This window comes from Orcinus orca, chromosome 10 (assembly GCF_937001465.1).
Source record: "Orcinus orca chromosome 10, mOrcOrc1.1, whole genome shotgun sequence".
NCBI lineage: Eukaryota > Metazoa > Chordata > Mammalia > Artiodactyla > Delphinidae > Orcinus > Orcinus orca.
Genome location: NC_064568.1, coordinates 68002157 through 68015860, shown reverse-complemented (window position 1 = coordinate 68015860; position 13704 = coordinate 68002157). Strand labels below are relative to the sequence as shown.

The following is a 13704-nucleotide window of genomic DNA, read 5'->3' as shown; positions in this document are numbered from 1 at the left end:
TTTTATGTGTAGAAGAATCACCTTGAGAGTTTAAAAATGCATATTCCCAGGATCCACAGTGAGTTTAGTTGGAGAGGTCCGTGATGCGCACCAAGAACGTGTATTTTTACAATACGCCCCAGGTAATTCAGATTCAGGAAAGTCCCTGGTATCTCCCTTTGAGAAGTATTTTTAAACCATTACCCTGAAGGTTTGAAACTGATTCCTACCTTGAAGAGCTTCCAGTGAAGAGGATTTTAAGAATTTTAATCATGCCTCTCAGAGTAAGAACAGTGCAGAGAGTAGTCTTCCGGCAGTGTCATATTGGGCAAGTCAATTGACATTTCTCAGACCTTAGTTCCAGTTTATGCAAAGAGAATTCCTGCCCCACATTCCCACCTGAAAGGTGAACAAGATAATAAATGTGAATGGGCAAGGTATTCTAACCCCATACCTTGCCACCACTGTTAACCTATTCCTACGCTAAAGCTTGTAACAATAGGCAGAATTGGACCCTATCTTATTCTTAGTCATTTATTTTAGAAATAACTAGATTCAAGCCAGGACAATTCTCATCACTATCCATGATTATTCTCTTTTGTGTATGCATCCCTTGGAGTGCTCAGACTTTGCCTATCTTGTTCCAGCATCTAGCACAGTGCCTAGAACATAAAAGGTACTTCATAAATATTTGTTGAACAAATTATGAACAATGACCATGATCTCAATTTAGGAGGCGGTGCAGGATTCTCAGTTCTCCTCAAAGAAAACCGAAATAAAACCCCAAACCAGGGTCATGGGTGATTTGTGGAAAGCTTTCTTTGGATTCAATGTGACTTAGCCTGGAATGTGACTCTTGCCTACGAAGACATGTTGCTTAAAAATGTTCCAAGGGACTTCCCTGGTGACACAGGCAGGTTAATCCGCCTGCCAATGCAGGGGAGACGGGTTTGAGCCCTGGTCCGGGAAGATCCCACATGCCGCGGAGCAACTAAGCCCATGTGCCACAACTACTGGGCCCACGCTCTAAGGCCTGAGAGCCACAACTACGGAAGCCTGTGCTCCTAGAGCCATGCTCCGCAAGAAGAGAAGCCACCACAATGAGAAGCTGCACACCTAGAGCCCGTGCTCCGCATCAAAGGGTAGTCCCCACTCGCTGCAACTAGAGAAAGCCCGCGCACAGCAGCAAAGACCCAACACACCCAAAAATAAAAATAAAGAAATAAATTAATAAAAATGTTCCAATTCAACCTGCAGGGTAGGGAGCTTTCTAAGAAGTATCAGAGGTTGAAGGAGGAAGTGAGAGCAAAAATGCAACTGTAAAGATATGAGGGGTGGGAGTGGGGAATCAAGGTGATGAGTGCAAGGATACAAGGGAGGAAACCTGGAAGTAGGAATTCTAAGAAATTCATATATTTATCCAACAAATTGGAATGATGAAGTGAGAGTGACCAAAAGGGTAAAGATGAGCAATACATTCACTCATTCAACAAATATGTATTGAATGCATCCTAGGTACCCGGCACTTCTGATGGAAAAGTGATTAAAAAGCAGAGAGTTGCTGCCTATGTGGAGCTTACAGTGAACAGCAGGGCAATCATTCAATTATTCAACACAAATTTATTGTGCACTTACTAGGTCTATCACATTGCTTTAGGCACCAATGATACAGCAGTTAATGAAAGAGAAAAATCCCTGCCCTTTTGGGGATGAGACAAATTACAAAAAGGGATAGGTAAAGTGAACAATATATTAGACACTAATACAGGAATCAAGCAAGTGTAAAACTGCAACTGAGCCAAGCAGGAATACAAGGCACAGTGAGAGGCAGTGATTGGTATTGAGCCTCACAAGGAGGTTAAGGGGGATTAGGGGCGGGGAGCAGAGCAGGAGACCTGGGCAGCAGAGTGTCCTTCAGTGGAAGAAGCCAAGCTTGTGGGGCTGAGAATTAAGGTTGGAGACCTCGGTGACCCTCTAGCCTCCAGTTTCCTCCCGCGTCTTCTCTTCCCACAGGGTCGTCGGGAGACTCAAGTGAATTACTGTACGTGAAGTGCGGGGCGCGAGGCCTGGCATCAAGGAGGCCCTCAATCAAGAGTCGTCGAGAGCGGAGGGCTGGGTGACACAGGTAACCGCGGCGCAGCTGGGCCTCTCCCCGCTCCCCACCCCGGCTGCCCAGGCTCCGCTTCCTCGCCCCGCTCTTGTCCCCCGCCCGCCAGAACGCCCGCGGGTTCGGACGCAACGGCTCGGGAACCGCCGGCGTCCGCGTCCACAGCGCCGCCCGCCTGGCCGGAGCTGCTTCCGGCTCCAGCGCCCGCCCTCCCGCCGCAGCCCGGGAACCAGGTGAGCCGAGGAAGGAGGGGAGCCGCTGCCGGAGCCGCCCGGGGCCGCGGGCTGCAGGTGGTGGCGGCGGTGCCCCGGCCCGGGCGTCGGGTGCGAAGGACCAGCCCCTCGTTACACTCGGAAGTCCCTGGGCGGGGCCCGCGGCCGTCGCCGCAGGGCTAGGCACGTCGCGGCCGCTCAGTCAGTGTTTGGGGAATGAATGAGTGACGGCCGTCCCTGGGAGCTTCTCTCTCTTACGTGTCGGCTCTACTTGTGAAAGGCCGCGTGGAACAGCAGTGAGGAGAGATGGTGTGTGCGTTTGGCAAGTTGAATCCTTACACACTCGTGGGTCTCAGTTGTCAGAAGCGCCAGAACTGGTCTACTCCATGAGCCTCACCTGACTCCCCCATCCGCCTCCTCCTGAGGCCTGACTGCCCAGACGCTCTTCCTCCTTTAATACTTCACTGCTTTTGTTCATCTTGTTCCTTCTGACTGAGCCCCCACTTCCACCTCTCTTGGCCCCTTTCTTTTCCTGTTAAGTTCTGTTTATGTATGTGTCCCTCTGCGAAGCCTTCTCCAACATCCCCACCCCAATAATGAGTTTCTCTCCAGCACAGCCCTTTACTAATACTCTCACCAGTTCACATTAAAGGTAGTTGTCGGTGTGTTCCCACCATCCCCAGCCACTAGACCGAGTGACTGAAAGATACTGAAAGCAATGCTCTTTGCTTGTGCCTTTTCTTTTTCCACATACATTCCCCCTTAAAAGCATAACATAAAAGCATAACGGGCAAAGGGCTGTTGTTTCTGATGGAATTACAAATATTTTTTTTGAAATTCTGGAAGTGAATTTTACCTTCCCATGATTGTAGAGCACATATGAAAGATGACCATATGAGAGGATAGTCTTGAAACTAAACTAAGGTTCAGGATTTCACATCTGTTGGGTTAATAGTCAGAAAACTGGGCTGTATTTAAATATTTTATTCTTGGCTTTTAAAGTACTTTCAACACATTATGTAAAAGAATCAATCGATGGCTGGATGGATAGGGGTAGTATGGGGGAAAGAGCTAGGTCAAAAGTACCCATGTTAACAGTATGCCCAAAACTAGCACTGAATGACTGAATAAAGATAATTAGCTATATTTACAGTGGTCTTCATATTTCATTGTGTATCAGAATCATCTGGAGGGCTTCTTAAAATAGACTGCTGCCACATCCTCAGAATTTCTGATTAATTTTGTCTTGCTAGTTGGGCCTGAGAATTTGCATTTTCAACAAGTTGCCAGATGCTGCTGATGTTGTTTGTGGGACCAAGTGTGGGCTACAGAGATTAATTTCTATTAGTTAGTAGTGAATCCAGATGTCCCAAACTATGTCACATTTGTAGAATATGAAAATAAAACCTTAAGTTGTTCAGACCATGGCCCACCCACCTAAATATTTTGTCTGATGGCAGGAAGCATCAGGGAATTGTAGGAGTCAGTAACCGAGATTCCCTCTTGTGTTGTGTCTCAGCTGAAAGGTCATTATCCCATCAGTATAGTTGGGATTACTTTCTTCGGAAATGCATCATCTTTTCCACGTTAAAGTACATTTGCCACTTGTCAGTAACAGCTTCTGATCATCATACCTTATAGGGAAGGGTCCTGCTAGTGCATAAAAACAAGCCAGTAGGGCTTCTGTGAAGTCAAGAAAGACATAATGGAACTGAAGAAATTTCAGAGATGACTACTAAAAACAAAACAATAAGGAAATTATGTGTTTTCCCTTGCTGCCTTTATCCAGTCATATGATAAGTCCTTTAAAGACAGCTTTCTACCTGCCCCTCCTAGCCATCCTGACTGTGGTCCCATGAGTTGTGACTTGATTGCCTCTCCCTTAGACTACCATGGTAGTAATGGGCTCCCACTGGTCTTTTTGCCTCAGTCTCTCCTATCTCCAGTGCTGTCCAATAGAACTTTCTGTGATGATGGAAGTGTTTTATACCTGCCCTGTCCGGTACAGTAGCCCCTGCCACACATGGCTGTTGAGCACTTGAAATGTAGCTAGTGTGACTAAGGAGCTGAATTTTTCATTTTATTTATTTATAATCTTTAGGCCGTGCCACGCGGCATGTGGGACCTTAGTTCCCTGACCAGGGATCAAACCCGTGCCCCCTGCAGTGAAGCGTGGAGTCTTAACCACTGGACCAACAGGGAAGTCCCTCATTTAATTTTAATTTTATTTAATTTAAATAGCCACAGGTAGCCAGTGGCTACCGTACTGGGCAGCACAGCTCTAGACTATACCACTGATATGATTCATCTTCCCAAAGCACATCTCTGTGCATATTACTACTCCTTCTCGAACATTTTAAATAGCTAAAAAGTCCAGGTTCAGCCCAACATTCAAGACCCTCCAGAAGTAGGCCTCAACCTACTTTTTTGGGTTTGACACTGACTTTACTCAGGCCTATTGAATTACTTGCCTTATATTATCTCTGTAATTTTATCCTGTTCTCTTTCTGAAATACCTTATTCTCCTCCCTGCCCCCAGCTTAGCCAGAGCAGAGTTCAAACGATATCTCCCCTAGGAGGACTTCCTCATCCTTCTAGGTTGGGGTTATTAATCCCACTCTATAGGAGATCATGTGGCATTAGATGTGACATCTATTTTAGAATCAGAAAGACCAGGTTCAGATTCTGGCTCTGCTGTTTAATAGTTATATGATTCTGAGGAACCCGCTAAACTCACAAGTGAAATGAGTATAATCATTATCAGGAAAATAATACCTATCTTTTGAGATGATGTGTGTGAAGAAGCTGGCATATGGCAGGCCAGCAATAAATGTTAATTCCTGTCTTTCCCACCTCTAAAGTCTTATAGCACCATATGTTGGTATTTTTATTCTACTAAATTGTAGAGTCTTTGTCCTTTTTTTTTTTTTTTTTTTGTCTGAGGTTCCCTGACCAGGGATTGAACCTGTGCCCCCTGCTTTGGAAGCACAGAGTCTTAACCACAGGACTGCCAGGGAAGTCCCAAGTCTTTGTCCTTTTGTATCCTCAGAGCACCTAGCATTCAGCAAATGTTTGTGGAACACTGAATTAATCGACCACAGGTGAAATAGCATTCGTCAGTCAGAAATAAATGAAGACCAAGAATGCATATGGTAGAAATTCACAAGATTGTGAAAATGAAAGCAGACAACCCCACCAAATCCTGGTCTAGTAGATGGTGGCCACCTCTTGAAATATAAATGATGTAGACTGAAGACAATAAAATGAAATCCTTCTTTCCATAAGTGAACTGATGAGATATAATACCTCCTAAGGGTGCGACAACAGAAAACATAAATGCTTTAGCTTTGAAAGAGAGAGAAATTCTTGGGGTATAAACTATAATTTGTGATGGGAGGAATCTAGCCTGCAGAGATGTTTTGTTAGAGGTGTACTGTGTTTTTAAAAATATGTAAGGTAATCAACAACATTTAAAAGTCAGAAGATTTCACATAAAAATCTGGAATTATGACTTCTCTGGGAAAAGATCAGATCTGGCCATGCTGGACCCCACATGACCCATGGCAACAATTGCTGCAGTTGAGTAGCTGCAGCTACCTGTCCCAGGCCCACTGTTTCCACTATGCTTGATGTTCATATGTTGCCTGCTTCATGCCTGCTTCGTGCTACTTTCAGAAACAAAATGCTGGATTCTAGACACTGCATCTAACCCAGGATGGCAATTTTTATAATCTCAATATAATAAGCAAGTTAATTAGGCTCTTTTCAGTTGCCAGGAACAGATATATTCTAGTCATAGAAGTTTATTGTAAGATTACATAGGAAAAGTAAGGAAGACTGGATCAATATTCCTATGGGTGGAGGAAAGAAAGGGAAAAATATTACTTATGTTTTAGTGTCCAGTTCTGCTTTTTTTTTCTGTAAGACACGAAGTACTGATTCTCTTAATACATTGTAAAATACCTCTTCCATCCTCTTCTGTATTCCCTAACCACACTCACTTTATTGAATTTGTGATCATTAGTTCATAAGTGTTATACAGCTCACCCCTGCTACCCAATGCTTTGAGAGTAAACATACATTATATAACTATGGTCAAGTTACCTAACTTTTCCAAAACCTCAGTTTTATCACCTATAAAATGAGGATAATAGTAGTACTAGGATTGTTGTTGGAATTAAAAGAAATAACTCATGAAAAAAATCTAGTGCAATCCTTGGTATATAATAAGTGCTCTACAAATGTTGGTGTTGATAATGTTTCTGCTGCTGAAGATACAGGATAATTCTGATGGAAAACAAATGTTGCTGATACATTGAACTTGTTTGCAGCCTCACCTATACAAGAACTACTTGTGCAATCTGCATAATTTGAGTGTTTACCTATATATTTTATAACTATGCAAAATATATATATGTATACTTTTTACACATTTGTGTGGAAGAATATTAGAGTTCATGCTGTTTTTATTATTCAAAAACACAGATGATCAAGAACAGTTATACCTTCTCCCAGAGATGGATCTATATCCATCCTCATTAACTCTTTCTTCTCATTCTCTTTAAAACAGCAGGATGATACTACAGATTTTTAAAGCTTAAAGTGACCTTAGAGATCATATTGTCAAACCATGTCATTTTATGGACAAGGAAACTGAAATTCACTTTCTAAGAAACTTGCCCCCAGTCATACAGCTAGTTAGAAAAACAGCCAGGGCTAGAACTCCAGAATCCTGATATCCTGTGCAGTGCTTTTTCTGCTACATCATGATGCCACTAACTGGATACTTGACCATAATTCAAGAAATACTTGTTGAGGGCCTGCTAAGCGTCAGGCATTATCCTGGGCTCTGGGGATACAGACATGAACAAAGTCCTGCCTCTTGGATTTACATTTTAGTGTGGGAAACAGACAATGAACAAATAGACAAATATTGAATCAGGTACTGGTTAGTTCTATGAAGAAAGGAAAAGGGTAAAGGGATAATGATGGATGCTATTTTAGAGAGAAAAGGAGTTAAAAGACACTATGTTGACCCTTTAACCCTTAGCATTTTCAGTGAAAATTGGTGATTATACTTTTACCTCTTAATCTTTTCCCCTGCAACATAGCAACATAATTGAATATAAAGAAAACTAGGCTTTCTAGCTGGACACCTGGGTTCTAGTCCTGACTCTAATTATTCAAAAACCAAGGTTGTTTAAACTTCTGGGCTTTGGTTTCTCCATTTTGAAAATGAAAATAATATATACCTTGCTTTCTTTATAGGGTTGTTTTAAGTATAAAATTATACAATAAATGGAATGCTTATTTCCATAAAAATGTGCCAAGGATCTAGACTTTTTAAAAACTCTTTTGTTTAACTTCTTTCCACTTATCCAGGAATGATGCAACCAGAGAGGAGCTTCCAGAGTTTGGGCTCTAGATACAGGCAAAACTCTTTCATGTATGATGTGAAGCGAGATGTGTACAATGAGGAGAACTTTCAACAGGAGTACAGAAGGAAGACCGCTTTCTCTGGGAAGTTGGACATCGACATCAGCACCGTCAGTCACCATGTCCAGTGCCGGTGCGTGTGTGCGATCATTCAGCTGCCACCAAGCTGGCAGCCCTAAAACTCTACTTGACACCTTTGGTGCCTACTTCTGTTTTCCTCCTCTGAATTCCTGTCATCAGAACCCTTAGCTTATTGCATAATTCCTCTACAGTTTTTTTGTGGTTTGTCTTGTAGCACCTTCTTTTTTTTTTTTTTTTTGCGGTATGCGGGCCTCTCACTGTTGTGGCCTCTTCCGTTGCGGAGCACAGGCTCTGGATGCGCAGGCTCAGCGGCCATGGCTCACGGGCCTAGCTGCTCCACGGCATGTGGGATCTTCCCGGACTGGGGCACGAACCCGTGTCCACTGCATCGGCAGGCGGACTCCCAACCACTGCACCACCAGGGAAGCCCCCTTCTTTTTTTTTTTTTACTTTTTAAAATTTTATTTTATTTTTGGCTGTGTTGGGTCTTTGTTGCTGCACACTGGCTTTCTCGTTGCTGCGCGGGCTCCTCATCACGGTGGCTTCTCTTGTTACGGAGCACGGGCTCTAGGTGTGCAGGCTTCGGTAGTTGTGGTGCATGGGCTCAGCAGTTGTGGCATGTGGGCTCAGTAATTGTGGCACACAGGCTTAGTCACTCCGTGGCATGTGGGATCTTCCCAGACCAGGGATCAAACCCGTGTTCCCTGCATTGGCAGGCAGATTCTTAACCACTGCACCACCAGGGAAGTCCCTTCTAGCACCTTGTTGATTATAAACTTCATGGACATGAAGACCTTGGCTGTCCCCCACAGCATCTAGGGATGGTATTTAATAAATACATTGTTTGATTAACCACCATTGCCAGTCTCCTAACAACAACAACAAAAGCAACCATGGTGAAATAATTAATGATAGCAGAATGACTATGTAAACCCTATAGTTCAGGAGCTCGTAACCTGTTTTTGTGCTGTGAACCTTTTAGCAGTCTATCAGAGCTAATGAACATCCCTTCAGAATAATTTTTTTTTTACTTTTTTAAATTGTGGTAAAATATATATAATATAAAATTTGTGGTTTTAACCATTTTAAAGTGTACAAATTAGCAGCATTAATGACATTCACGTTGTTGTGCAACCATCACCACTATCTATTTCCAAAACTTTTTCATCACCCCAAACAGAAACTCTGTACCCATTAGGCAATAACTCCCCATTTCCCCCTCCTCCAGCCCCTGGTAACCTCTCTTCTACTTTCTGTCTCTATGGATTGTGTATTCTAAATATTTCATTTAAATGGAATCAGACAATATTTGTCTTTCATGTCTGGTTTATTTCACTTAGCACAATGGTGTAGCGTGGATCAGTGCTTCATTTCATTTTATGGCTGATGATACTCCATTGTATGTATGTACCACATTTTGTTTATCCATTCATCTGTTAATGGACACTTAGGTTGTTTCCAATTTTTGTCTATCGTGAATAATGCTACCATGAATATTGGCATAGGAGTATCTGTTCAAGTCCCTGTTTACAATTCTTTTAGGTATACACCTAAGAGTGGACTTGTTGGATTATATATTTAACTTTTTTTTTTTTTTTTTTTTTTTTTTTGCGGTACGCGGGCCTGTCACTGTTGTGGCCTCTCCCGTTGCGGAGCACAGGCTCCGGACGCGCAAGCTCAGCGGCCATGGCTCACGGGCGCAGCCGCTCCGCGGCATGTGGGATCTTCCTGGACTGGGGCACGAACCTGTGTCCCCTGCATCGGCAGGCACACTCTCAACCACTGTGCCACCAGGGAAGCCCCTGTTTAACTTTTTGAGGAATTTTTTTTTCACAGCAGCTGCAGCATTGTGCATTCACATCAGCAAGTGTTCCAATTTCTCCATATCCTCTCCAACATTTGTTATTTTCCATTTTTTTAATTATAGCCATACTAGTAGGTGTAAAATGGTATCACATTGTGTGTTGCTTTTTTTTTTTTTTTTGCATTTCCCTAATAACTAAATATGATGAGCATCTTTTCATGTGCTTATTGGTCACTCGTGAATCTTTTTTGAAGAAATGTCTATTTACTTCCTTTGCCCTTTTAAAAATTAGGTTGTTTATCTTTTTGTTGTTGAATTATAGGAGTTCTTTATATATTCTGGATATTAAACCCTTATCAGATATATGATTTGCAAATATTTTCTCCCATTCTGTAGGTTGTCTGTTGATAGTGTCCTGTGTACACAGTTTTCATTTTAATGAAATGCTATTTATCTATTTTTTTCTTTTGTTGCTTGTGATTTTTGTGTCATATTTAAGAAACTATTGTGAAATCCAAGGTAATGAAGATTTTCCCCTGTTTTCTTCTAAGACTTTTATAGTTTTAGCTCTTAAATTTAGATCCTTGATCCATTCTGAGTTAATTTTATATACGGTATAGAGTAAGAGTCTGGCTTCATTTTTTTCCACGTAGCTATCCCATTTTCCCAGCACTATATGTTGAAGAGTCTATTCTTTCTCCATTGAATGGTCTTGGCCAGAATATTTTTAAATGCATAAAATACATAGTATTATAAAGGAAACCAGTTATATTGAAATATAGTTATCAAAATATGAAAATATCCAAAAATTATATTTAATGATTGTGGGTCTAATAACTACCATACTTTCTAAGTAATGATGAATATAAGTGCTATTTTAAGGTATCTGCAGCAATTTTAATGTAATATGAAGATATTTGTGATTCTATTGGTGAAGAAGTCAAGCTCTGCTGATACTACTGTGGTTTGTTGTCAATGTTCATAACTGAAGGAAATGCTACATTTCAGTTAGGAGGTTAGTGAAAATAAAGATATAATTTTTCCTAAAGTCACATATCCCCATGAATTCTATCTAGAGACACCTTGATCATCCATGGACCTCAGGTTAAAAACCCTTTGTGACCTACATCATGATATTAACCCTAACTACTCAACCTGTCCTCACTCACACTCCAGATTTATTAGTCCCTCTTGTTCCTTGATTTATCACTCATAATTGGCATGAGTTAGGTGACAAGTGACGAAGGCCTCCACGCAGCCCTATTGCAGACCTTCCTCCCTCTGAGCCTTCTCCTTTGCCCATATCCTGCCTTTTGCAAGTTGTGGTTTTGGATGTCACTCCCCTGTCCTATATCACAACTCTCATTTTTTTCTGCTCCAGGAAGGGTCAGAGGTCATATATCAAAAAGAGCATTTGGGGGCCACATTGGTTTTGTCTCTACAAAAGGATAATCTTTTCCTGACTTATACCTCATCATAAACAGGTACTACCAAAGGAATTTCAGCCTTATTCCCCTCCAGTTGCCCTATCCTTAGACCCTTAAATCTGACCCACACTGCCTCCCATGGGTTCTTATAGCAGTGCTTATTCCCTCCTTCTAAAACAAACAGTTATATCCACTTCTAAATTTTAACCTGAAAGGTAGCACAGCACTGTGGTTAAGAGCAAGACTCAGAAGCCAGATTGCCTGGTTCTGAATCCCAGTTCTGCTGCTTTCCAACTGTGTGACCTTAGGTAAGCTATCCATGCCTACTGTGCTTCAGTAGCCTCATCTATAAAATGGGGATGATAAAAGCACCTACTTTATAAGGTAATTGTGAGGATTTAAAGAATATTTGTAAAGCACCTAGCAAATAGTAAAATAATAATAATAATCTTTTAATTTCATCTCTTCCTTTCTGCAGAAAACCTCATATCTTCCTTCATTTTCTCCCTTTTAGTTACCCAACTGCAATACTCCCTCTCTTTAAAAAAATCTCCCCTGTGCTTTCACATCAATTCTTACATTCCTCACTTTTAAGATGCTTTAACTATGATCCAGATTCATGTTGAAGTGCTTATAACTCTTCCACCACCAGCTTCAGTTTCTGTTCCTCTAACTCCTTCCTTGATCCCTGTCAGTCTTAGGTCCTCATTATTCCATGTCCATTTTATTTTTTTGCCATGTCAGAGAGCTTTGATGACTCTCCCTAGGGTCGCTGGTCTTCCAGGGTGGCACATGGAGAGGAAGGGACACTGGACCAGATGCAGAAACAAATTGTCCCAATGCCATGCTGTATTCTCCCCCATAGAGGGCCGTAATTGGAGACAGCACACTCTCCACACCCAGGGATTCTCATAAAAATAGCAATGTGTTGTTCTTTCTAAAGCTATGGTCTTGCTTCTGGCTCCTGAGCAGAATTCAACAGCTGTCAATAGGAACTGTGATGGTAATAGACTGGATAGAACACTGAACTAAAAATCACGAAATCTGGATTCTAGCCCCAGTTCTGCCCACACTTGTTACTGTGACCTTGGCAAAGACATTTACACTTCTTTGGCCTTAATTACCTTAGGGACTGTAATGCTCATAGTTGTTAGAGTCAAGCATATTGAAATTACTTCTTTTCTGAGCACACATTTTAGCCTTGCATACACTGAAGTTATATTTGTTGCTACAGTCAAATCGCAATTATTCAGAGATAGCTCATACATGAAAAATCTCCATACTCTTTGTTTTCAGCCCATAATGAGATATAAATAGCAAAAAGCAATTTAAAACCATATTAGCTTTACTAATGGATTAATTGATTAACAGATTGATTGATTGGTTTACAATGATTCTGCTGCTTTGGTGATCTAAAGGTTTAAGTAGGTTTTCTCAATCTCAGTACTGTTGACGTTTCGGACTGTGAAATCATTTCTTGTGGAGGGCTGTCCTGTGCATTGTAGGATGTTTGGTGGCATCCCTGGCCTCTACCCTCTAGATGCGAGTCGTGACAATCAAAAATGTCTCCAGACATTACCAGATGTCCCTTAGGGAACAAAATTGCTTCTGGTCGTTATCCACGGGGTTAAAAGATAATAAGGCCTTATTTTATTCCCTTTTCTTTCCATGGCTAATGCCATAAGCACAAGACTCCATATTCTATATTTTCTGTAAATTTCTGCATGTTACAGGTCAAAGCCATGTAGAGTTAATGCTTGGTAAAAATTTTAGTATACAGGAATGATGTGAATGTGTTAATTCTCTGCCACCCACCAATAGCACATCTCAAAACATTGTCCTTACCAAGAGAAAGCCATAACAGTCCATTTTTCTACTGGAAAATTTTGGTAGGTTGAATTCTTTTCAAACATTCTGTAAAACCACAGGCCTGATTCGTATGCTGGACTTACAAGGCCTAGTTCTTGTCATACATATGGCACCGGATCTCAGTTGAAGGTGATACTGTCCCCCAGGGAACATTTAGCAGTGCCTGGAGACATTTTTCATTGTCACAACTAGGGGAGGGGATGCTACTGGCATCTAATGGGTAGAGATCGGAGATGCTGCTAAACATCCTACAATGCACAGGACAGCCTCACAACAAAGACTTATCCAGTCCAATATGTCCAAATATCAGTAGTGTTGAAAGAAACTCTGTTGTAGGGGAAGAAGAAGGTACTCACTATGCCTTTTCTTGGCCATGTGGGCTTTTTCTTTGGAGAACCTAATCAAGTCTCTGTTCTTTCTCACAGCTGCTCATGGTACAAGTTTCGAAGATGCATGCTTACAATCTTTCCCTTCCTAGAGTGGATGTGTTTTTATCGATTCAAGGATTGGCTTCTTGGAGACTTACTTGCTGGGATAAGTGTTGGCCTCCTGCAAGTTCCCCAAGGTAAGAAAGATACGAAGATTTTTCACCCACAGACAATACACCAGACCTGGTCACTTGCCCAGAGTAAACAAATTACTTGTGCTAGATGAATAGAAAAAAAATGTGAATTCCATTCACATCATTACCATTTGTTTCCTTACCTACCAAATTTCTAACTCTTCTAGGGTAGTTCCAAAAGTCTCAGTTTAGTTTAGACCCCTGATACTTTCTAGAGTATTTGTAAT

General features: G+C 41.7%; 2 protein-coding genes across 10 annotated transcripts in view; one reads left to right on the top strand and one right to left on the bottom strand.

The window, feature by feature from the left end:
- The window catches only part of MAPK14 (mitogen-activated protein kinase 14), a 174119-nt gene that overhangs the window by 73415 nt on the left and 87000 nt on the right, over positions 1-13704 (bottom strand). The window contains exons 1-2 of one of the 3 annotated variants that reach the window (XM_033424157.2): positions 2020-2155; positions 210-378 (exon numbers count right to left, since the gene is read on the bottom strand). The exons of 1 other annotated variant lie outside the window; for it this stretch is intronic. In XM_033424157.2, coding sequence (XP_033280048.1) covers positions 210-253 — 44 coding nt within the window. In that variant the 5' untranslated portion in view covers positions 254-378; positions 2020-2155. Of the gene's footprint in view, positions 1-209; positions 379-2019; positions 2156-13704 lie in introns of those variants that run through there. One more of the 3 variants, XM_049715994.1, reaches the window with a different exon arrangement.
- The window catches only part of SLC26A8 (solute carrier family 26 member 8), a 72385-nt gene continuing 60868 nt past the window's right edge, over positions 2188-13704 (top strand). For all 7 annotated transcript variants that reach the window (XM_033424149.2, XM_033424151.2, XM_033424150.2 and 4 more), the window contains exons 1-3: positions 2188-2319; positions 7681-7867; positions 13341-13480. In XM_033424149.2, the coding sequence (XP_033280040.1) occupies positions 7683-7867; positions 13341-13480 (325 nt within the window). In that variant the 5' untranslated portion in view covers positions 2188-2319; positions 7681-7682. The remainder of the gene's footprint in view (positions 2320-7680; positions 7868-13340; positions 13481-13704) is intronic.